Source organism: Podarcis erhardii (genome assembly GCF_964252035.2).
Source record: "Podarcis erhardii genome assembly, chromosome: 4".
Lineage (NCBI taxonomy): Eukaryota > Metazoa > Chordata > Lepidosauria > Squamata > Lacertidae > Podarcis > Podarcis erhardii.
In genome coordinates, this window is record NC_138508.1 from 38,759,383 (window position 1) to 38,781,342 (window position 21,960).

Sequence of the window (21,960 nt, forward strand, 5' to 3'; positions counted from 1 at the left end):
TAATGACCTAATCAAGTAAATTAAGAAGTTAACATTGTTGTTAATTCATGCTTGATCTGTAGAACTGCACAAATGCTAGTATATATTTGCCAGGCCATCTGGCAGCCCTTAGCATGCCAAATTTCTGTGCTGCCAAGCGTGTCTCAATAAGTAGTTCAGGATAAGTCTGCACTCAACTGGATGCACTGTAAAAACTACAGCCAGGCATTTTAATTTATTTTTTAATGTGGGAGTGAAGTGCAACTTTCAAACAGCAGGAGAAACTAGCCATTTGTATGTATGTAAATAAATACATACATTCATAAATAAATAAATAGCAATCATATAGTGCTACTGTTCATCAAAGCCCTGTCTGAAAAAGTCTCTAGGATTTTATCTAAAAGAATGCCAGGTCAACACACATTTCACTAAGTCCCACAGTAGAAATTTTCAAAGGCATCTTAAATGATGGAAGTATAGATATATCTGACGGCAAGCTTCCATATCATCATTGTAATATACTGCTGCCCCAAAGCACTGGTATGTGCCATTATATGAATACAGCTTACTGTATTATATGAATACAGCTTACTGTTTATAAGGCGTTCCTCAAATGTCCAATGTATTCTCTGTAAAATAGGCTAGAATAATTTATTCAGTATTATCGAGGGGAAGCTGTGATAGATCACTAAGATCAATAAACATACTCATTCCTAAAGGTAAGCTATGAATACAAGAATTCCCTATTTGCAGTTCATAATAACCACTAGTGCCAGATTTGGCTTTGTGGTAGAAATGGGTAAGGAAGTTCTGCTGAAACAAAAAATGACCGTGCGCACATAAAAACAGAAGATTCAGCACCAACCTTGTCTAGTCATTTTCTGCTGGGAAATTGATCCTTCCTGGGTCTACATGGCAAAGCAGCAGGATGCAAAACTGAAATGGATATGGTAGGATGAAAGTTCTGTCTCTACTGTCATGACCACTACTTTCTGCATTTCTAGAAATTTAAGAAATAGGACTGCAAGATTAAGGCTGCAATCCGTAACATATTTCTTCCCAGCCAGGATGTTGGTGACTAAAAAAGGCTGCTCCTTATTAACATAAAGGAAACACAGAGCTATAAAAGTTAATCTGCTAATGGAATGTAACAAAATTCACACAACATATATAAAGGTTTATTAGGCAATATAAGTGCCAAGTACTCGTAGATACATACATTAAAACACATTTGAAGCATACTGTATTACATTATAAATCTTCACACATTTAGCACTTTCAGCAATGGAATAAAGCTCTGCTCATCCCTAGAGTAGCTCACTGAATAGTAACTTAAATGCATTAAATAGCCTGTTAAAACATTATTTCTACATTACGAGTTGATTAGCCAAGCAAAACACAATAGAAATAGCTGAAATTACACCTGCAGAAAACAAAAAGAGCATTTGCTTCCATAAATGACACTCAAGCAATGATAAGCCTTCAAGAAGGAACAGTGCTTTCCCTTAAGACAGATAATACTTTGGCCCCTAGATGCAAACAGCTGCATTAACTGAATTCCAGAAACAGATGCTTACTCAGCTCCTTGAAGGATATGTAGCTCTCATATGACAAAACATATCTGCAATGGGTTAGATACTGAATTAGGGTAAGAATCATGGAACATGGCACTCTCAGCTCCCTCTTCCCTCTGGAGATTCCTGCACCCTCCTGAATTCTGCTTCAGAGGGTTGAAGGAACATCTGGAACAGATGTGGTGGTACTGGTGAATAACATAGGGAAAAGCATAATTGGTGAAAATTCCCTTGCTTCCATTTGTCAAAGGTCCACTAGATTCAAGTTCTTTTCATAAATGGAAGGGAACTTTTGAATTCAGTCAAACAGCTTTCCCCTTCAAAATCACGAATCTTCCCTGTAGTCATTCAGAAATGAACTTTCATAGTCTTCACACAGAAGTTCTTCCACATAAGCATTTCTTCTTCTGATTCTCCCACCATGATAGTTGAGCCTTCTGGAAACCCTGAAAAGGAAAGAGGATCTTGTCTGTTCAAAATAGTGTTGGAAAGATGCAGTAAAATGAACTGGCAGCAAACAACTTCTTCCCAAAGACTAGGATATTTTTTGCTGTTTCAACGGAAATAAATAATAATAATAAAATAATAATAAAATAAAATAATAATAATAAAAACAACACATTTCCCTCAATCTCCAGTTCCTTGCATAATACACTGGTGAATATTCATGGTGTTTCAGATAAATCTGTACAAAATATAATCCATTGTATATCACATAAAAAGAGTGCAATAAGTAAAGAGACTTCATATTAAAGTTACTAATTTTAAACCCAACAAAGTGCTGCAAGCTCAAAAGGATGCTATAGGTGCAGCAATTTCAGGATCTCGCTCAGTAATGGCATTATTTTCACTGTGATAGACAGCATCTATTGTCTCTAGAAGAGTATTAACCATTTGGAGATGACTCCTGACTAATGCAATAAAACACCAATATAAAGTAACTCTTCAGTCATCCCTGAGTCATATATAAAAAAGTTGTGCTCATAACGGACTTCCTACATTCTTTTAAATACCTTTCCAGTTTCCAAACCAACCCCCCAATATTTGGCACACTACTGCCAAGACCATATTTCTCAAAAAGGAATCAGCACTGCAAAGGGGAGGGAAGAATGTATTAAGCCAACTTGACAATATGCTATCTATTATAATACCAATAAATGCTACACGGAACCACACTACCTACAGGAGAGGGCTACCAAATTTCATCTGGTCCTAGCAAACTTGAAAGGAGCAAATTTAACACATTCATGTCAAACATCCAATAGTTTTTAACAACAAATAAGTGGTTAGTTAGATGCCAGTCACATAAAGCACCAATGTGCAAAGTAGATTTTAAGACAAGTTACAGTGCAAGTCCTTCAACTCATCTTAGGTGTAGCTTATAGGAAACCATTATTGCTTCTCCTCATCATATACTTTCACAGAGAAATACAGCAAAGGGATACTGAAAAGGAATTCAGGTGATACTTAACGGTGATGTATAGTTCTGTGATTTTCTTATGGAATCACTATTTTGCACAAACGTGGGCATCTTTTCATCCACACTTGTAATTCTGGATTCTGTGATGAGATTAGATGCAGTAAGTAAAGCAAGAAATTTGCATGCTAATTATAAAAAAGCAATTTCTATACCACTTTATATTTTTAATAAAAATCTCAAAGCGGATTATAGAATATTAAAACATCAATAAAACATCAATAAAGCCATCTGAAGAAAGTCAAATATAGAGTCAAACCAACATAATTAACAGAAAACTAAACTATTATCTTAAAGATTTCAAAATAAAACATTACAAAGGAGGTCAACTACAGAATACGTATTTAACGCAAACAAAGTTAACAAAAATACTTTAAATCTTAGCAGGGTGGATAAATAAAAGGGAATTACAATGTTTTTGTAACTTGCTGGGAGAAAGTTTACCTGTTTGACAAAACGGGAAACAATGGTTAATTGGAGACTTCCTGATTTAACTGCAGCATGAATGAAGAGAGGAGCAAAGGGATGTCTGTACAAGCAAAATGATTCTGTGTATCTCAGCTTCCCCAGTTTTAATTTAAGAACTTCAGAACCAATACCCAAATTAAAAACAGACAAACCCAGATAATAATCACTGCAGCAGATGTGAGCATTACTCAGACATTAAAAATTACTGCTTCTTCCTTTAGAATGAGCGGAGAAGGAACTTGGAATTTCTGGGATGTGCCTGCAAATGTTTAAGAGTCCATGTAGCACTTTAAGTGTTCTATCACAGTTCTCATGCTTTTGCTTGTGTAAGATGTGACATAAATAGAACATTTTGGTTTTACAGTGCAATCCTGATCACGTCTAATAAGCAAGTCCGATTCCATTCAATGGGACTTACTCACAGGGAACTGAGGTTAGGATTGGAGCCTTAGGACTTATCCACACTTACCTTTCCTCTGTTTTTTCTAGGCACAGTCCGTGCTTTAAAGCACTGAGTGCCCCCCCCTTGCTCCAGAGCTTTCTTTGCGAAAATCCACTCTTTAAAGCTCAATTGGAGTAAAGAGCAATCCTTGGAAATCCAAACAGATGTTTGCTCTGTTGAGTGCTAAAGAGTGGGTTTCCATGGGAGAGGGACCCACATCTAGACATGGCATTTTAAGTGTAGAACTATGCCTGGAAAGAGCAGGGCAAAAGCTAAGTGTGAATAAGCTCTTAGTGTCCATCCTTCTTTTCACACAATGCTCTAGCCACTAGTTTTACAAAACAACCCTGCCACCAGTAGGACATCTTTGGGACTAACACACTGAACTGAACTAAAGGGCTACAAACAAGCCAACCAGACGAAAATACATGCGGTGGGATACTGACTGGAATATAAGAGCTCCCCCCCCCCCTTAGCTCAAGAAAAACCTCTTTTTCAAATCTGGAAATCCCCCGTTTGCTTGGCCAACAGCATAACAATTCAGTAAGTCAATGCTTATGTTTGACATGTATGCATGTCTAGATTTAGGTTCCATTTTCTACTCTTGTATTTAAAATAAGCAGGCCATGTGAATGGAATATTATTTCTAAGACTGAAAAAGGTTTCAATAATTTCCATGAATATTTTAAGTTTTCCAGCTTTACCCAGTCAGTACCACGAGCAACTTTCTTTAAAAATCTCCAATCCCCAAGTATTTAACAGCACTCTGTCCATATCTATTTCCCCCCTGGAGAATGGACCTGGGAAAGAGAATGGGTACTTTCTAAACAATGGTTATCTTCTGCTGTGGAACACCTCCAGGCTATTCTTATTTTATTGTTCTTTCGTATACAGCTGATGCCCCCCAAAAAGTTTTTCAAATTAAAGCTGGCCAAGTAACTAAAGACTGGATAATTCTTGGAAGCACAAGAAATGATGGGCTAGAGAAAGAATGGGCCTCCTGTCAAAGATCTAAAGAGAGCTGCTTCAATTTCCTCTGGACAACGCTTATTCGATACCATAGATTACTTTCTCATCTTTAAAACCTACCTTTTATACAAGTACTTGGAACAGCCATAAAGGTGTGATTTGAAGAAATACAAAACCCAGAATCCTAAAAATAAAATGTTGAAATATTAAAAATGATGCAGATGGGGGCATATTTTTCAGAAGATTGGGAAAACCTGAATATTACTTTTCCCCTCCCCTGCTTCATACACATTCTGTTCAGTTACCAAGATGCAAAGTGATGCTGTTCTATAGTACCATAATTCACTCAAGAAAGAATGGGATCGGGGACATGTATAATAAGACTTCTAGCCCAGTCCTATGCAAGCTTACTTGAAACAAGTCCTGGAAATTTATATTTTATCTACTTCAGGACTCTTGTCACCGAGGGCATACTTAAGAGTCTTTCAGTTTGAAGTACTGTTTCATATATTTTGAAGTCAATAGTTTACTTACCATGTTTGAGGTCCAATTGTTGGCATTAGGAGTATGCAGTGTGAAAGTCATGTCAGTTTTCTGAAGACTGTTTTTCCAGTAAGGTAGCTTCTGACTTATTCGATAAGGTGAGTTCTCAGATATATTTTTTAATCTTTTCAACGGTGAAGTCTGAGAGTCTTCAATGCAGAAGTTTGCTGCTCTTTTAATTCTGGCAACTGCAGGTAAAGTTCTTACAGGAGAATTAACTAGGGCATTCACTGTGTCAGACATCGGGATTCCTTCATATTTTTTTAAGTTTGCAGCACGCATGAATGTAGGAATTTTGGGAAGCCCTTCAGAACACAATTTCTGATATATACTCTCAATCATATTTTTACGCTTCTGATTAAAATTTGAAGAAAGACTTTTAAAACCAAACTTGCACAGTTCTGGAGACTTCCTAGGACTCGTGCATATAGTTGAGCACTTAAATGGTTTTCGCATCTTTGAACAACAAAGCTCCTTATACATTTTTTGGAAGGCATCGTCACATTTCTGGTGAGTTTTGATGGGACTGCGATTAACAGGAAGTGATGAAAATGAATGACTTCGCTGTAGTGAAACAGCTTTGTTGAATGTTTTAATTTCATGATTCCCAGGTAATCTATTTGAAGTTTTCACCGGAGAAGACTTGTTATTTTGCAAGCCACAGCTTATGCCTCTATTCAAAGACAAGCTTAAACATGATGTAGCATTGAATGTCCTAGTGCTCATCTCAGTTTTATAATCTTCTGCTAGATTAAATGTTGTTCCTGTATCTACAGTGCAAATTGAAGAGTACTCTTCAAATGATTGAGCCTTTCTTCCAAAGTTTGACAACGAAGGGATATAAGATGCAGTTCTGACCAGAGATGTTTCTTCTGTAGAAAGATCCCTGGGAAAAATGGTGGACTCCACGCCATTTAGTCCGACATTCTCTGTGTATGAATGATCTTCTATGATGCCAGAAGCATCCATTTCCACACTATCTGTATTACAGTCCATGGAAGATACTACTTTAGTTGCCTTGTTCATTGAGCATTGCATTTCATGATTGCCATCATACGAAGGACTAATTTGCCCATTATTTGCCATGGACAATTGATATCCCTTAGAATCATCTTCTCTAATTGTCAAGCTAGACTTCTGTTTTAATTGTCTGGACTTCCTTACTCTCTCTGTACTGGTATTAAGCTTTGTTTTCTTAGGGTGCCAATAGCCATATCTGTACCGTTTAATCAATGAATTAGAAGAAGCTTCACGGGATGCTTTATGCAACAATCTGCTAAGTGCCTTCACCATTCCTGGATACAAGTCTACTATTGTTACATTATTCCAAGAACAATGCTCATCCGCAGACTCGTACATTTCTAAAAAGCTACTGCAGGCAGTTTCATTTCCACCCCCAAGAGACTGATTTTCAGGCAGAATTGTCATAATGTCTGAGCCTGCAGTAGCAGAGTTGGACAGCTGCAGAGATGTTGATGAAGGATGCCCATTTATAGATTCTGTTTGCTTCCTCAGGACCACATCATGGTGACCTACTAGACCAAATAAAGGGAAGTATAAGTACTACTACTTAATTTTTTTTTAACCATTAAGACTATTGCTAATGATGTTCCAAACAAGCTATAATGTAAGAAAAAAAAATTAAAATAAGAAGGCACTAACCACATTTTTAAATTACCTAGGATTTTCTCAGTTCCCATTGTGAAACCAGATATTTTCTATGTGTTTTAAGAAACAATCATTGTCATGATTACTTTTAAATTAAATTTTGTAGCAGCAATTTATAGTTTCACTTGATAATGAGGCAATGCAGACCAATATGCTATTTAATGAAGATACTGGCACTCTCTACCTGGTGAAATCAAGTCTACATAGCTTCAGGCACCAACTTAAGACTATTTCAGAAAGCCATCTTATGAAAATTATATGTGTGTGTGTGTGTGTGTGTGTGTGTGTGTATATATATATATGTGTGTGTGTGTGTGTGTGTGTGTGAGAGAGAGAGAGAGAGAGAGAGAGAGAGAGAGATATGACCCATTTTTATATTTGTTTCTTCTGTCACAAGAGACTAGGGCCCTGCGGGACCTGACATCTTTCCGCAGGGCCTGCAAGACAGAGTTGTTTCACCAGGCCTTTGGTCAGGGCGCAGCCTGACTCCCTCCTCTGGCAACCTGCACAGAATTTTGCTTAATCGGTTGCCATTAATTTGATTTTAATTAATTTTTATAATGAAATATTTTTAGAATGTGGGATTATTTGATTGTTTGATTATTTGATTATTGTTAGCCGCCCTGAGCCCGGCTTCGGCTGGGGAGGGCGGGATATAAATAAATTTTATTATTATTATTATTATTATTATTGATTTATGTCATTTTTGTTTTAACACATATATTTTTATATGATTTTGCACGTATGCAAGTAAATAAATATATGAAACAAATTATTGGTAATCCCTTTAAAAGACCCCCAACTCTGATCCAAAGGATGTCATGCAGTCTAATAAGTTGAGAGCTCCTAAATAAACTCATATTCCCATTCCTATCAATATCACAGGGACATCTCTACACACATAACGCTTAAATGAGACAGAATTTTCTCCAGCAATGTAGAAGCTTCAGTAAAGATTCTGTATATATAGATATGCACAGTACTTTGATTAGGCTGAATTGCTGCATTCATCATTCTTCAAATCCATCCAATAACTAACAAAAATCAAACTACAGTAAAGCATTTTTAAGCTAAAAAATTCAGAGATTTACAATCCTCATTTCGCTTATCCTCAAAGAATAAATTTGGTTGAAAAATTGTCATTTGTCCAAAGCTATCCAGTAAATTTCAAAGCTAAATGGGAATCTGAAGCTGCATATCATACATCTAAACACAGCTTAAGCCACTGCACCATGTTGCCTCAAATTAATGTCAATCTATGTAATTTAACTACATATAGCTAGGAGGAACATGAAACAAATTGCTTTGTAAGACAGAACGAGAAAATATGACATCCTTTGACATAAAGCAGCATTCAATTTACTACAGCTGATAGAGAGTACTAGACACCTGTTACCTGTTAATCTGTTCATAATGATACTTCAGGGTGTTGTAAAGTACAGGTTTATTACCATACACCTGTAAGCATATTCATTTAAAATTACCTAGAGTGCTACCCTTATAAAAATTGTTTGCAGCTGACTTAAACAACACAGTAGAATCTAGCTACAGTGGTACCTCCATTTACGAACTTAATTCGTTCCAGAGGTCCGTTCTTAACCAGAAACTGTTCTTAACTTGAGGCGTGCTTATGCTAATGGGGCCTCTTGCTGACTTCCACTCACATCCCGGGCAAAGTTTGCTACCCGGAACACCTACTTCCGGGTTAGCAGAGCTCGTAACCCGGTGTGTTCGTAAGGAGGACAGTACACAACCCGAGGTACCACTGTACTGAAAATGAGCTACCAAAGGAAAACAAGTTCTGACAGTGGGCTCATATCAGCCACCAGAGTGTTATACAGGGGTCGGGGGAGACACACCAGAGACTTCCATGCTTGTGAACAAATGCCAAGACTCTGGACAGGATGGAGTTACTGTAGGGACAGGAGGGACCACAGATCAGTGGTAGAATATATGCTTTGCACAAAGAAGAAAATACTTCTTCATGCAGTGCATTGTCCAACTATGGAGCTCACTCCCCTAGGAGGCAGCCAAGGTCACCAACTTGGATGGCTTTAAAAGAGGATGGAGAAGAGGACTATCAACAGAAGGAGCAATGCTTCTGGATTCCAGACGCAGGAAACCACAAGAGGGGAGAGTACTCTTGCGCTCATGTTCAGGGATGTTGGACTGGATGGGCCATTGGCCTGATCCAGCAGGCTCTTCTTATGCTCAGAGGTGGGAAATACTCGTGCCAGAAGCCATGAATAACTACTGCCAATAAGCATAGACAGTGCTGTGCTAGTTGGACCAGTGCTTTGACAGGTAGGTAAAGTGCTCTGACAGGCCATGGCACAGCATTAAAAGCCCTCCATGGCTTCCGGCAGAACGCTGGACCACTCAGATCCTGAGCAGTTGCTCTTGCAGCACTGAGGATCCAGCTGAAAAAAAGAATGGCAATGGCGGCGGCGGGGGAAGAGATGTTGCAGTCCTTACAAGGCCTTTTCATAGCAGATGCAAAGGAGCAGGCTGGAGCTAGATAAACAGATATGCTGTTACAGCCATTGCTTGTCAAAGGAGCCATAGCAGGTAAGTACATGCTGGTCCAGTTGGTCTTTGTATACTCCACAAAAAAACTCAAGAGCTAGACTCATATGTAGCTCATTTCCAATTCAGATAACAAAGTTCCTAAAAACATCAATTAATTAGGTTTTATAAGGAGTGCTTAGCATTACGGTACCAAGCCAGCCAATCAGAGCTAGCATTTGTGCTCACTAGATTGGAAAGTTTGTTGTGCCAGCCTTCTTATGCAAGTAAACCATTTACTTCTTTAAACACTACATTTCAGTAAAACATTTAGGATTTGTCATGATGCTCACCACTCAAGGATTCACCTCCTAGATTTTGCAAAGGAGACCATTGGTAAACACTCTTTGCTCTGGGTCTTGTAACCTAAGCCAAAATCCCAAAGGTAGATAGTCAGTAAACAGAAAAGATTTGCAGAAAGACACAAGCCTTAAATGACTGAGCAATTAAACACTACTTGAGATATATATCCTATGTACTATAGTTTGATGCTTTCCAAATTGAGTATGAGTGCCAAATAATACATTCAAACTTAAAATATTATGTAACAGTTGCATTTTTATACCCCATTTATTATGTCCCAGCCCAATGAGACCGAAGCACACACAGGAAGAACAAAATCCCATCTCAATAACTATTAACCTGGTTTCATACTTTATGGCTATTACGGTGTCAGTACAGGAGATATTACACTTAAGTCTTCCCCATCCATTTCAATAGAAACACAGGAATGTGTACAGATAATGTACCTCCAAGAGAAAAAAATAATAAATGGGGAAGACAGGAAAACTGAACTGCACATAGAAACCTGGATTTGCATTACTAGCTATAAGTTTAAAGATTTCAATACAATCAGCTGAACAGTTACCGTAAGTGATTTTGGACCAAAGTAGACACTATTCTCCAACAGAACATCCATTTTGACTTGGTATTTATTCTTTGCAGGTGTTCCAGAAAAGTATACGAGAGAGGTATCTTCCTTTTGTTAAAAAAAGAGTGAATAGAAGTTGAAACAAGATGCTACGTGGGCCTTCCACTCAAGAGTGTTGTTGATTTTTATGTTGAACCAACAAGGATAGTACACACAATCAATGTAGTCTACTCTCATTCTTAAGTTGTTGAGGGTTTTGCCTTTAAGGCTATGTTTCTAAATCCATATGTGACAAAGCCTTTTTGAGCTGTTTGAACAGGTTGCACATTCCATTTGTCTCATCCTACCAGGTTTCAGTAATGCCTATTAGGCCATATTTGCTTGTCTGTATTAACATATCAAGCAAATTATTATTATTATTATTATTATTATTATTATTCCTTGATTTCCATAGGTACCACTTGCTGTACATGGCAATGACCAATATTTTCTCTTCTCTCTTAAACTAGAAGAAACCCACAATGACTGCAGTCCCTGCAATAAGGAAGAGAAAGGCTTTTCATATACTATCCACTCAGCCACATTAGTACACTGTGATCAAGAATTTGGAAGGGAATCACAGATTTTGAAAAGTAAGAAAGAGCAAAGCAGAACTCATGGCTATAGTTTGATAAACACAGACAGAGCCTATGGAATATTCAGAAAACTTTTGGCAGAACTCAGGGGAGCTTCGAGTTCAGAGCCACTCCTCATATTCCTTGTTACCTGCCAATCTTCTTCCTAATCGTATCTCTCCTAAGACAAATATCCTAAATTTTCAAATGTTCAAATAATGTAACCAAAATTCTCATTTACCTTGATATGCATATTTTCCAAATGTCTTTGAATGGATGCCGATTCAACATCACTTTTGTGACCTATAATTCAAAGTTAAAAAACAAAACATATCTCAAATATAAGATTGCTTCCAATTTCTTTGATAAAAGAAATTTGTACAAAATTTAACCTGGACACAAAACTTCAAGGCAATGAACTATGCAATATTCTGTTTCCAAAGACTGAAAATTTTCTCTGGGTTTATTATTCCCCTCGTTGCTAGCACACCTCTCTTTGGGTGTTACTTGGATGAAGCAGGTAAGTGTGGTGAAAGTAGCTGTAGGCTCATGCAATTTATAACCCTGACTGCCCAGGAATTTAAATCACACAGGGAGTCTCAAGCACAATGCAGAGTCTCCACTTTAGAAGTTATGCCTCTGTAGGCACTATGAAGGAGTCGCACAACTCTGGGAAAAGGGGCAAACTGCACAACGTCAAAACCTCCTTCCCTGCAACACCTGAAGGAAGAGATTGTGAAGCTTATGTATTGTCCCAAAGCCATTTCATTACTCTCACCTCTTGATAGGTAACTATTTAATAGGGATGAGAAATGTTGGAATTAAAAGTGTTGTTCTTTCTTTCCCACCCTAAAGGTAGGGCAGAGACCAAAAACAGAAGGCGGCTCATGAATATGGCATGCAGAAAAGCTACTGGGTCAAAGTTAGGGGTGTAGTCTTGTTTTCCCTTTGCAATTATAGTTACCCAAAGGAGAGCAAAATTAAGGATACTAATAAGAGTGCAGAAGGGGCTACATTGTGGCAACAATACAGGATTCAGCAAATGATAAGACAAGTAGTTGATATTGCTCCTTAAGTTACTGACTTTAATAAGTCCAAACAGTACCCCAATTTGGTTACTGCTATATTAACTATCTCACTTACAGAAGAAAACTTTTGATGAAGGGTTCAACTGTTTGAACAAGGAGTCATGCTCAAAAGAAAATGAGAAATCATTTTTCAGTTAAGGTGCATGTCACAACCTTAATGTACAAATTTATGTACAAAGACTATAGATTCCTCCCTCCCCTGTAAATTGGAAAGAAATAAAGCAAAACAATCATTGCTCAGTGGCATATAATAATTTTAAAATGCATGTGATCATCTCTCTCAATTGTCATCCACATCCAAGACAGCTTGAATGCTCTTCCACCAAGTCTGCCTTACCTGTATCAAGTAGGCTCTTTCCACATGAGTCCATGGACTGTTCTTCATTAGGTGACTTAATAATTGCAAAAAACAAAACAAAAAACAACAGCCCTGTATTAGCTAAATTTGGGCTAGAAAATCAACTTTAATATTAGAGTCAACGTATAGGGATGTAATGGATCTTCATTCTATCAAACTTACATATTTACTGTACTTGATTTAAACATTCGATCAAATGCTAGCATCACTCCACATAAGCCTGCGATGGCTATGGCTGTCAACAATCTAACTGTGCAATACATATGTTGCTTCAAAAGACTTAGGCAAGCATTTTAAAATATATACTACACATTTACCTGCCCCCATCACCTTCTCAATGCACAGGCAATTTAATATTACCTTCAATTATTTGTACACTTTTCTTGCTACTAACAAAAAAATAAAGTTATGGGATGGGAAGATTAATCTCCTTCTGATGGGGAAGAGGGCTATCGATGGCTACTAGCCATGATAGCTATGTTTTGCCTTCACAGTTGGAAGTAGCAATGCTTCTGAATACCAGTTGCTGGAAACCACAGAAAGGGGAGAGTGCTCTGGTGTTTGAATCCTGCAGGTTTCCCACAGGCATATCTGGTCGGCCACTGTGAGAACAGGATGCTGGGTCATTGGCTGGATCCAGCAGATAAAAGATTCATGCAGAACTGAAAGTTTCAGGCAAATTCTAAATGCAGAAGCACACAGCTTTAGCTGAAGCTGTTTTCATGAATTTTACAGGGTGTGAAGCTATTCAAGACTGCAGGGGAAGTGCCAATAAGTTGGCACAAGCTATATAATATTATTTGGGGGCATTTCTCTAAGCAAGGACAGTTTTCTTGCACATTTCTTAATAGGGTTAGAAAAGCACCCTACAGCTCTGAGAGTTTGGGTATTGTTAAGCACACTTCTGACACCACAGAAACAATATTTTATAGGGTTGCAGTTCTACCCTGCCCTACATTGGAAATCTCAGTGGGATGGAAAGTACACCCCTTAAACCTGTTAATGTTATTCTCATTCTCCCCACGCCATGTTGGATGAAGGTTCATATCTACATGAAATCTGCTGAAAACAGTCATCTGGAGTTTTGGAACTATCAGTACACTGATGACATGGAGCTCTATTTCTGCATAATAACTGAATCAGGAGAGGCTGTGTGAGCCCTAGACCAGTGTCTGGATGCAATGGTGGGATGGATGAGGGAAAATAAACTGAGCTTGAATCCTCGTAATCCACTGTGAGTGAATGGTTCCCATGGTCTACCCTGGACAAAGTTGGGTGTGGGCTGGATCCAGCTTTGTCACTTGATGCCCAGGTAGCCCCAGTGACTGTTTCAGGACTGGGAGAGCTTGACCACAGTAGTTCAGGTACTGGTGACTTCAACATTGGATTACTTCAATGTAAGTCTTCTCTTTTGCTACATTTCATTCTGAGTGCTGCAGTAAGGTTGCCAACAGAAGTGAAAAACCTTGTGAGCATATAATAGTTCTGGTCAGAGATCTGCACTGGTTGCCCATTTGACACCAGGTCAAGTCGAAGACGTTACTATTAGTACATAAAACCTTTAATAGCTTGGCACGTTTACTTGCAGGATCACCTTGGCCCAATACAGTGGTACGTCAGTTCTTGAACATATCCGTTGATGAACGTTTCAGAACCCGAACGCCGAAAACGCAGAAGTAAATGCCTCCATTTCCGAATGCACCTCGGAAGTCGAACAACTTCCGTTGTGTGTTTTTCAATTTTCTCAATTACATTTGCGGGCAGCCTTTTGCGCCTCAGTTTTTGAACGTTTCGGAACTTGAACGGTCTTCCGGAACGGATTACGTTCGAGAACCAAGGTACCACTGTATATATTTCATAATAATTATAAACTGTTTGATTGTAAAACAATTCCAAGTGGTTTACAAAAAATACTTGCTAGACTGGTTCGAGCTATGGAACTGGCACTGTTGCATGTACCACAATCAGTATTTTTGTGTGGCAGCGCCTACACTTTGAAACTCCCTGCCTATGAACACCAGCCAGGCACTTTCTCTGCACTCTTCCTTCAGTGACTGTACCATTTCCTCAATAGGCCCATGAACAGGATCCCGGAACAGACCCTATTCAAATACAACTCCAGAAAAAAGTAGATGGATAACTATTCTGGTTGACTGCTGTCATGGGTCCTACATACCTGATACTCCTCGTAGTTCTCATTTTCAGAGTCAGAGGCCAGCTGCGTCTCAATTTCTTAATTGAAAAAGAATTCATTGAAATTATAAAGCTGAAGATAATAGCTCTCTCTTCAGTGACAGGTTATAATCAGTCCACATAGTCAAAGGTAGCCACTTGGCTTTTCCATCTGAGAACCCTTGCCCCACTTTACAAATTCTATGGAGAAATCTCCCTTTAAAACTGGCTGTACAGCCACCTCTATTGTAGTGACTGTTCTGAATGGGAAAATGATTCATGTGATCCTGGAAATGATTGTTTGTAGCACAAGACTCAGTTTTGCTACACAAGCGCAATGCAAATTTTTGAAATCTAGATCTTACACCTACATATATGCAACCGAGTTGAATATATGTTTAAATAGTTCTCATAGGCAGTTAAATAAAATTAGGCATGATACAGGTTTCATCATACCAACACTAGAGTATATATCAAAGCAACTGCCTTCAAGTCCCATGAAGTTGATGCTTAACACAATATCCTTAGGAATTAATGAGATCTGGTAAGTGGCAGGTCTTAAAGAGAGGAAGGTCAGCTCTTCTAATGAAATGCATTGCATCCAAAGACACTTTTCAGAATAATAAGTACAGGCAAACCCCCCCCCCCATTTATGTGTGTTCTATTTGTGCGCGACCGCAAATGCATGAATCACGCCAAACTGGGAAGTGATCCCAAAACATCACAAAAGGGGGAAGACTTGGGTGGGATGGGGCGGAACAGGGTACTTGCAGGTTTTGCTAGTTGCTTGTAATTCAAACATATTTGAGTGAGCCATAAAACTCATTTAAAAAGCAATTCCATAACAACTAAAGAATTAAGCTCAAGTGACTATTTTATGAATACCTTGCAAGAATGAACAATTAGATGCTGCTTTATAACATATAAGGCTCATAAAGTCTTTCCAAGTGAAAAGCAGGCTTTTTAAAAAAAGATACAAATACATTCATATGAAGAAACAGTACACTGATAAACATATCCAATAAAAATAGCCAATTTTATATGGTATTTTCCCCTTTGCAATATCTTATTTAAATTAAGATTACAGCAAGATTATCAATCTGTGGATTTAGTACAAAAAAGAACAAAATCATGTATCTTAAGCCAAATTAATCTTCTTTCATAAAAACTGTTGACTATTATATTTGCAAGCAGTTGTTTTTTAAGAGCCAGCTCTAGAAAGGAATACTGTCTCAGATTTATAATTGATCTTTTTCTTTCACCATTAAGAACCATTAAAGTTAAATCTTTACACAATTTAAACATACAAGTATTGCAGAAAGTTCTAAGATTTCCCTTACCTGTGTTTTCCTGATATGATACAATATTCTGTAATATGAAAAGCAGGAAAATTTCAGTGTATAAAAATTATTTCTTGTACAAAAAAGGCACCGTGCTTTCATTTTCAAAAGAATGTATTTTTTTTTCTTTAAAAGATCCTCCCATTCAGAAATAAGCATATTGTAAAATTGCTTATGTCTGTAACCCTTTGCCTATTGGTCTGGAAACATGAAGGATACTGATAAAGATTGTCATTTGGTTAATTACTGACACACTCAGGGCAAGCAGGCAGCATGATCTGCCAAGAATTCTAATACTTGAAATATTTTGATATACAATTTCTACACACACTGCCAAACTCAAGTCACAGGGCAAAATAATTAGGGACAAAGATAACAGTTTTCATATTTCTTAGTTACAGTGGTTCCCAAGCTACTTCCCCCATGGATCACTTGAAAATTGCTGAAAGACTTGGTGTACTACTTAAAATATAATTCTGCTTGCTATAGCACCTGTAATGTGCTGTGCTAGATGCTGCATAATTTTTATTTTATTTTTTGCTTTATTTCTTCTATTGGATGTTAATTGTATTACAGTATGAATTCCATAGAACTCAAATATGAATTCCATAGAAATCAAATTGTAAGTGTCCTTTACACACACACAAAACTACTTGAATGAAGCTCATGAACCACTGGTGGTCCGTAGACAAGTTTAGAAACCCCTGTCTTAGCGCACTGAATTTGATACATCTGCACTGTATCAAGTGAATTATCTTCCAGTAAGTCTGGAAGAGTAATTAAGACAAAATTTGAGAATTTTGTTCTGAAGACTGGTATCACCAATTTAAATCACCCCACCAGCATTTCAGATTGCAGGTAAGACCACAAAAGCTGTGTTTTCATCAGTCAAATGTCTCCATTAATTAGAGCAATGTATAACAATGAAAACAAATTTCATTGAGCTATTTGGATGTGCTCTTTTTGGTATCAGCTTTACCAATGGTCTGAAATTTAAGGAAAAGAGAAAGCTGAATGAGAGAAAGCAATATTCTCCAACTTAAGTTCATAAACCCTGAATAGAATCTATGGTTTTTCCCCGATTCAAGTTGCCACAGAAACATTGTTTAAAAATACTACTATTATAGCTATGCATCCAGTCTCCCAGAGATATTTCTAGATTTTTAATTTGTCACAATAACTTAGAAAACATCAAAATACGGTCATTACAAGTTATGCATTTACCGTACCTGAGAGCGATCTATAATTTCGGTGCTTGTGTGTTGTTCTTCTCCCCAAACCCTTGGCCCTAGAAACAATACAAAAATTTCTACAATAAATGCCACATGCATAAGAATTTCTTAGAACAGACATTTGTGATAAACAGAGGAGTAATGTTAATCTTTTGCAGTAAACATAGTAAATAAGTCTTGTGGCACTCTGAAGACTAATTCATTCTGGCATAAGCTGTCATAGACTACAGTCCACTTCATCAAATGCATGAAGAGATATACAGTGGTACCTCGGGTTAAGAACTCAATTCGTTTTGGAGGTCCATTCTTAAACTGAAACTGTTCTTAACCTGAGGTACCACTTTAGCTAATGGGGCCTCCCGCTGCTGCCCAATTTCTGTTCTCATCCTGAAGCAAAGTTCTTAACCAGAGGTACTATTTCTGGGTTAGCGGAGTCTGTAACCTAAAGTGTCTGTAATCCGAGGTACCACTGTACTGGGTTGTATGTCCATATATACATGGTTGGGTAGGGGATTGTAAAAAGTAAACTCAGAATTAAAATTCACAGAAATACAGTGATACCTAAGAGTGGCAATCCACAAAACAGTTTCTGATGACAGATCGCTCCTGCTTTGCCACCGATTCTCTCCAGCACAAAGCAACAAACCACGATTCTTAGCTTAGTATTATATCTGAACCAAATCATAATTTATTTTGCTCCATGCAAACTACAGTTTGAAGCCATGGTTTCTTATTGGCTTCAGGTAGTCATTTTGTTTGCAGTGAAATAAACCAGAACCCCCAATTTTGAAACAATGCTAGGCAAAGATTGTGGCGATCTCACTTGTGCTAGGGGAAAAGCAAAATGACAGCAATTTGTTTATTCATGGTAAACAGTTTACCATGACTTATGGCATGCAAGCCCTATCACTATTATGTATAGTCACACTGTTACAACAAACATCGTTTCCAATCAGTCTTTGATTGAATAAAGTTTGATACATTTTCATCAGACTTTGTAAATTGCACTACAGACACAGCATCCACAGGTTTCAAAAAGTCTCTATACTATGTTTTTATAAAGGCAAACTAGAATATAGTAATCAATAAAAGCGATCTTACCTTGAGGTGTATCATAAGTCAATGATCTGATAGAAATGACCATATCATCATCAAAGGGGAAGTTGTACTGGATTAAAAGAAACACACACCATTTTTACCTAAGACTACAGTGCTAGAGATTATAATAAAAGCTTTTTTGGGGGTGAAATACATACATATTAAACCTCCATTCAAACTTCTAACTAGTCTACTTGCAAGTTAAGTCACTCCTATCTAGTTGGAAGTACACAGGGCCCAACTACATGTTACATGACACATCTGTGATGGAACATCATCATCATCATTATTATTAGAATTTATATACTGCCCTATACCCAGGGATCTCAGGGCAATTCACAGAATAAAATCAAGATATAAAACCATAACATACATGATAAAAATAAAAACAACAACCCCCACCCCCAATTTTGATTTTTTTTAATATTTTTTTTATATTAAGGCAGTGTGTCCAAATTTGGCTGAAACAGACAGACAGGGCTGGATTTAGGTTTGATGAGATTTAGGGTGTTGATGTTTTTTGTGTTGAATATATGCTATATGGTAATTTATGGACCTAATAGATATCTAAAGCCATTTGCACATAACAAATAGGAGCCCACACAACACAAAAAACTATTGCTGTATGTAGGTTTTATCTTATATTTTGGAAATGTACATCCAGTTTTTTCCCCTTTACATTTTTTGGGGAGCCCTAAGCTATAGCTTGTATGAGACAGACAAAAGTTAGCCCTTAAGAGTGCAAGAATTATGGTGCTGGAGGAGACTCTTGAGAGTCCCATGGACTGCAAGAAGATTAAACCTCTCCATTCTGAAGGAAATCAGCCCTGAGTGCTCACTGGAAGGACAGAAAGTGAAGCTGATTCTACAATACTTTGGCCACCTCATAAGAAGAGAAGACTCCCTGGAAAAGACCCTGATGTTGGGAAAGATGGAGGGCACAAGGAGAAGGGGACGACAAAGGACGAGATGGTTGGACGGTGTTCTCGAAGCAACAAACATGAGTTTGACCAAACTGCGGGAGGCAGTGGAAGACAGGGGTGCCAGGCGTGCTCTGGTCCATGGGGTCACGAAGAGTCGGACACGACTAAACGACTAAACAACAACAAGAAGAAGAATGCAAGAAACCCTGCTGGAAGGAAGGAAGGGAGGGAGGGAGAGGGACCGAAATCTGACATTTCAATTGCATTTATTAATTATCTCCTCGCCCCCGTGACGTCACACAGCGGGTATTTCGAACGTTTCCCCACGTATATTCCGTGGAAAAGGGGGGAGGAACCGGCCCAGGAGCCCCGAGCCGATCCCGCCCGGGGCCTCGGCCTTCCGGAAAAGGCCTGCGACCCTCGGCCCGTCCAGCTCGCCGAAGCCGCCCCTGGAGCCGCGTCGAGCTCACCTTTTCCACAACGCTGCTCATGGCGGAGGCGAAGCGGAGGGTGCTTCTCCTCAGGCGGCGCTCCATGGCTGGAGTGCCGCCGCCGCCGCCGCCTCCCGACCCTCCTCTTCGCCGGCGGTCCGCGGCCTGGCTCTCCATCCCTCCCCCCCTCGCTCTCCCCATCTCGGCCGTCGCCTTGGCCCGTTCGGTGCGGCCCAAGGCCGAGGATTGGTCGCTTCCAGGTTGGGCAACTCCTTCAACCCGATTCAAATCCGCCGCTGCGCTAGTCCCGCGAGAGTGCGCTTCATTTTACCGTCGCCGGATTGGTAGTTGTTCGCCAATCGGGAGAGACCCGAGGAGCAGTTCTGTTTTGATTGGCTGGCTGCCGCCGCCCCACCCCTGACCCCGCCTCCCTATCTCTAGCTGAAACTCTCTGCCCTCAGCAAGGTCTTCGTTGAGCGCGAAAGTCGAACGAGCAGGAGAGATTTGGGAATGGCGCGGGCCAGCGTAGCGACGCAAACTGCGTAAGCGTGCGAATGGGAGAAGCAGAAAGGTTTTGTTGTTCAGGGAGATGTAAGGAGACGCCAAATGGGTAGTGGATTAGTTTTGCCCGTTCGAAGTTAGCTGTTTCTACGGACTATATACCTAAAGATCGATGAGTTTTGTGGCACTTTGGAAGCTCACACATTTATTGTGGCATAAACTCTGCCGGGTTGGAATTGCTCGTATCATCATTCAGTGCAAGGCAATGGTAGTAGTTTGCTTTCATAAAGCTTTTGAAAAATGCCAGCTGCTGATTATATCAGGGAATGACTGCTGCAGATATATATTTTTTATTGAGTCTGTTATTTGGATAAGTCTTTTCATTGTGTTTGATTCGCGTTTAATTATTTTGTTTTTGTTCTGTTTAATAGGGTTTTTTGGTTACCTGATCTGCAGATTCAAAAGTTCAAGTATTTTACGGTTGCTTTAATTAATAAATAAAGAATGGAAAAGAATTAAGCAAGCTTTTGAGTTCATCATGAAGGTTGATCAAGCTGGATGTTAAGCTTAAGCATAAAAGCGGAAACAAAAGGTGGGGGGATGTTACGTGGTGAGTTTAAATCTGCAGATTATCATATTCCGATGACAGGAGGTAGGAGGTGTCACATCGACTTCCTTAGATTAGATTATGCTTGTTGCAAAATCTTTTCGAATTCCACCAAATGTCATCGGGGATGGAGAAGCATGTTTAACTCTTCATATGGTGCAACATGAAATCAGAGTGGCTGAACCAATTAACAAGTGTTTTATTGTTAAATTTAGTGCCTGAACTGGAACTGAAATGAAGAATTCGAAAACACCAAGGAACCTAAACTAGAGCCAAAATCAATTTTTGTATGTTTCTACTGCTTAATTTACTGGAGTATAGTTTTTAGCTGAGAAACAATGTGTTTCCCCTAAATCCTTTATGTTTCATGTCAAAAAGGCAGAGCTCTTTTTGCATAATGTGTCAAAGGGACAAACAACTCAGGCACCAGTAATAAGAAAACCGTAGTTTCTATAGAGTTTATCACAGTTGTTAAATTATTTCAAAATACCATTGATCTCTTTGAAGTGTTACTAGAAAATCAATATGTAGAACAAGAATAGTGTACAATTTTACTATTATTAATTACATATATCAGTTGTCTTTAAACCTAGTCCTCTGGGTGATGTACAGCAAAAAATGAAAACACAAATCAAATAATGCAGTAAAATATCAAATCAGATAAAATGCAACATCAGCACAAAATATGTAGGTACATAAAAAGGGCCAACATAATCCCACATGGTTAAAATAGCATGTGCAAATGCTGTCAGAGCAGAGAATAAAATCATACAATAATTGATAACAACCTAAGATAATATTTTTTATCTCCATGGCTTGTTAATCCTTCCCATTTGCTTTGTTCTTTTTTCAGCCTTATATTTTCAAGTCCACATTTCCATGCTGGCCACAAAGGATGACAAGCATGGAAAATGCAGGCTGGTAAAAATGAAATACAAAAGCAGGCCTTAAAAGGACAGATGGAACAATCCCTCAGTCCTCAGCCACCTTCCACATTTCTATACTGGCCATAGAGGAAGGTGTTTCCCATCATCTACAGC

At 38.6% G+C, this 21,960-nt stretch overlaps 1 protein-coding gene across 2 annotated transcripts; it reads right to left on the minus strand.

The window, feature by feature from the left end:
• Nucleotides 1-1,135: 1,135 nt before the first annotated feature.
• HJURP (Holliday junction recognition protein) lies at nt 1,136-20,123 on the minus strand. 2 transcript variants are annotated; one of them, XM_081859674.1, is made up of 13 exons: nt 19,852-20,123; nt 18,462-18,528; nt 17,358-17,416; nt 16,129-16,156; nt 14,793-14,848; nt 12,596-12,650; nt 11,412-11,473; nt 10,554-10,664; nt 9,979-10,051; nt 5,444-6,984; nt 5,030-5,093; nt 3,026-3,113; nt 1,136-1,999 (listed from the first exon to the last, which is right to left on the minus strand). In XM_081859674.1, exons 1-13 carry the CDS (start codon nt 20,011-20,013, stop codon nt 1,879-1,881), a joined length of 2,487 nt encoding a protein of 828 aa, XP_081715800.1. In that variant the 5' UTR covers nt 20,014-20,123; the 3' UTR covers nt 1,136-1,878. The 2 variants fall into 2 exon arrangements, with proteins under 2 accessions (XP_081715800.1, XP_081715799.1); XM_081859673.1 differs by having other exon boundaries at nt 5,444-6,987.
• Nucleotides 20,124-21,960: the final 1,837 nt, after the last annotated feature.

Bases quoted from the DNA above. Each gene is read 5' to 3' on its own strand.
- HJURP (XM_081859673.1), bottom strand. From the start codon at position 20,013: ATGGGGAGAGCGAGGGGGGGAGGGATGGAGAGCCAGGCCGCGGACCGC. The intron at 17,417-18,461 runs GTAAGATCGCTT...TATTGTTTCTAG, and splicing joins GACTTATGATACACCTCAAG to GGCCAAGGGTTTGGGGAGAA. The intron at 14,849-16,128 runs GTAAGGGAAATC...TTTTCAATTAAG, and splicing joins ATCATATCAGGAAAACACAG to AAATTGAGACGCAGCTGGCC.